General features: G+C 36.0%; 1 protein-coding gene across 1 annotated transcript; it reads left to right on the top strand.

The window, feature by feature from the left end:
* Nucleotides 1–676: 676 nt before the first annotated feature.
* On the top strand, nt 677–1,376 carry LOC112095142 (putative uncharacterized protein DDB_G0275317; the record flags this gene model as incomplete). Its single annotated transcript, XM_024176821.1, has 2 exons — nt 677–1,179; nt 1,288–1,376. Coding segments are annotated over exons 1-2 (320 nt in total), but the record flags the coding sequence as incomplete, so codon positions are not given.
* Between the last annotated feature and the right edge of the window lie 27 nt (nt 1,377–1,403).

The following is a 1,403-nucleotide window of genomic DNA, read 5'->3' as shown; positions in this document are numbered from 1 at the left end:
AAAAAAAAAATCACTCATTGGAGGTCAGATCATAGGGGATGGGGTTGGTCGGGAATGAGGCTCGCAGGAGGTAAAGAGGAGGAAGAAGAAGGCCATGGGTGTGAGGTTTTGATGGCATTTTTGTCTTTTAATTAAAAAAAAGAAGGCACGTGATGCTTACATGTGAGAATTTGTTAAAAATTTGATAAAAATGACTAAATTACACCTGTTTAAAGAGTTTGAGGGTCGTTTTGTTAAAAAAAATGTTAAAGATTAAACTGTCACATTTTAAAAAAGTTGAGGACTATTTGTACAAATTACTTAAAAAAATAATATTTTTTTAAATAATTTTTCGTAATAACAAAATCATGTATTATTTATCATAATGATTTTCACGATTTGTGCTACAAAATTATATAATACTAATTATTATTATTATTATTTTAACTTGGACGGGTAATTTAAACTTTTCCTTTTAGCGGTAATGTCTAGAATTATGGCTATATCTTTTATTTTTTGTTGACATCGTTAGCCTGCGCTTGGAACTCTATGTATATGCCTAACTCAAAAAAATGCTTAATTTTTTTTATTATATATTTACTGTTTGATACATAAATTCTATTAATATGATATATTATTATGTAAATAAAAAATAAAATAATAGAATCTACTTAAATATAATTCACGTATCAAATAATAAATATAAAAAATAATACTAGCATTTCTCTACTCGATTTGGGATTTTTCTAATTTGGGCCGGGGTTCATGGGCTTCAAAAACATTATCCCCAAACCCCAAACTAAACCCAAACCACTGCACCCGAACGGAAAAGCTTTAGCCACTGCCTCGCGGGCACAAAAACAACAATCATTCAAAGCGCACGCGTCAAGCTCCACTGGCAGTCCCATTGAGACAAAACAACAAACAGTTGAGCTTCATTAGCAAAAGCATACCAAGCGAGAGCGAGAAATGGGGCGCGGCGGCGGGCGAGGAGGCAGGGGGGCTCGCACTCAGCGAAGGCATTTCCGACAGAACAGAGAGAACGTTTGGAAGCGTTCCAGGTCTGATCCTTCCTCGGAGACTGACAAAAACGACGACAACAACAACAACAACAACTCCGGAAACGACAACAACAATGGTTCAAAGTCCACTTGGGAACCTTTCGCTACTCAGAACCCTTCTTTCGACGAGTTTTATAAGGTTTTTACGTCTGAATTTTATTGCTTTATCGGATCGCTGTTGATAAATGATTTGCTCAAATGGGTGTGTGTGTGTGTGTGTTTTTTTTTTTTTTTTTGGGTAATGTAGGAGCAAGGAATTGTGTCCCCTGAAGAGTGGGACTCGTTCATTGGAGTTCTCAGAACACCATTGCCAGCTGCTTTCCGCATAAACTCAAGGTGATGTCTTCAATGGCTATTTTTTTT

The sequence above is a fragment of the Morus notabilis genome, unplaced genomic scaffold (genome assembly GCF_000414095.1).
Source record: "Morus notabilis unplaced genomic scaffold, ASM41409v2 C11409870, whole genome shotgun sequence".
NCBI classification, from domain to species: Eukaryota; Viridiplantae; Streptophyta; class Magnoliopsida; order Rosales; family Moraceae; genus Morus; species Morus notabilis.
The sequence above is the reverse complement of the archived record's forward strand: the minus strand, read 5'-3'. Positions and strand labels throughout refer to the sequence as shown.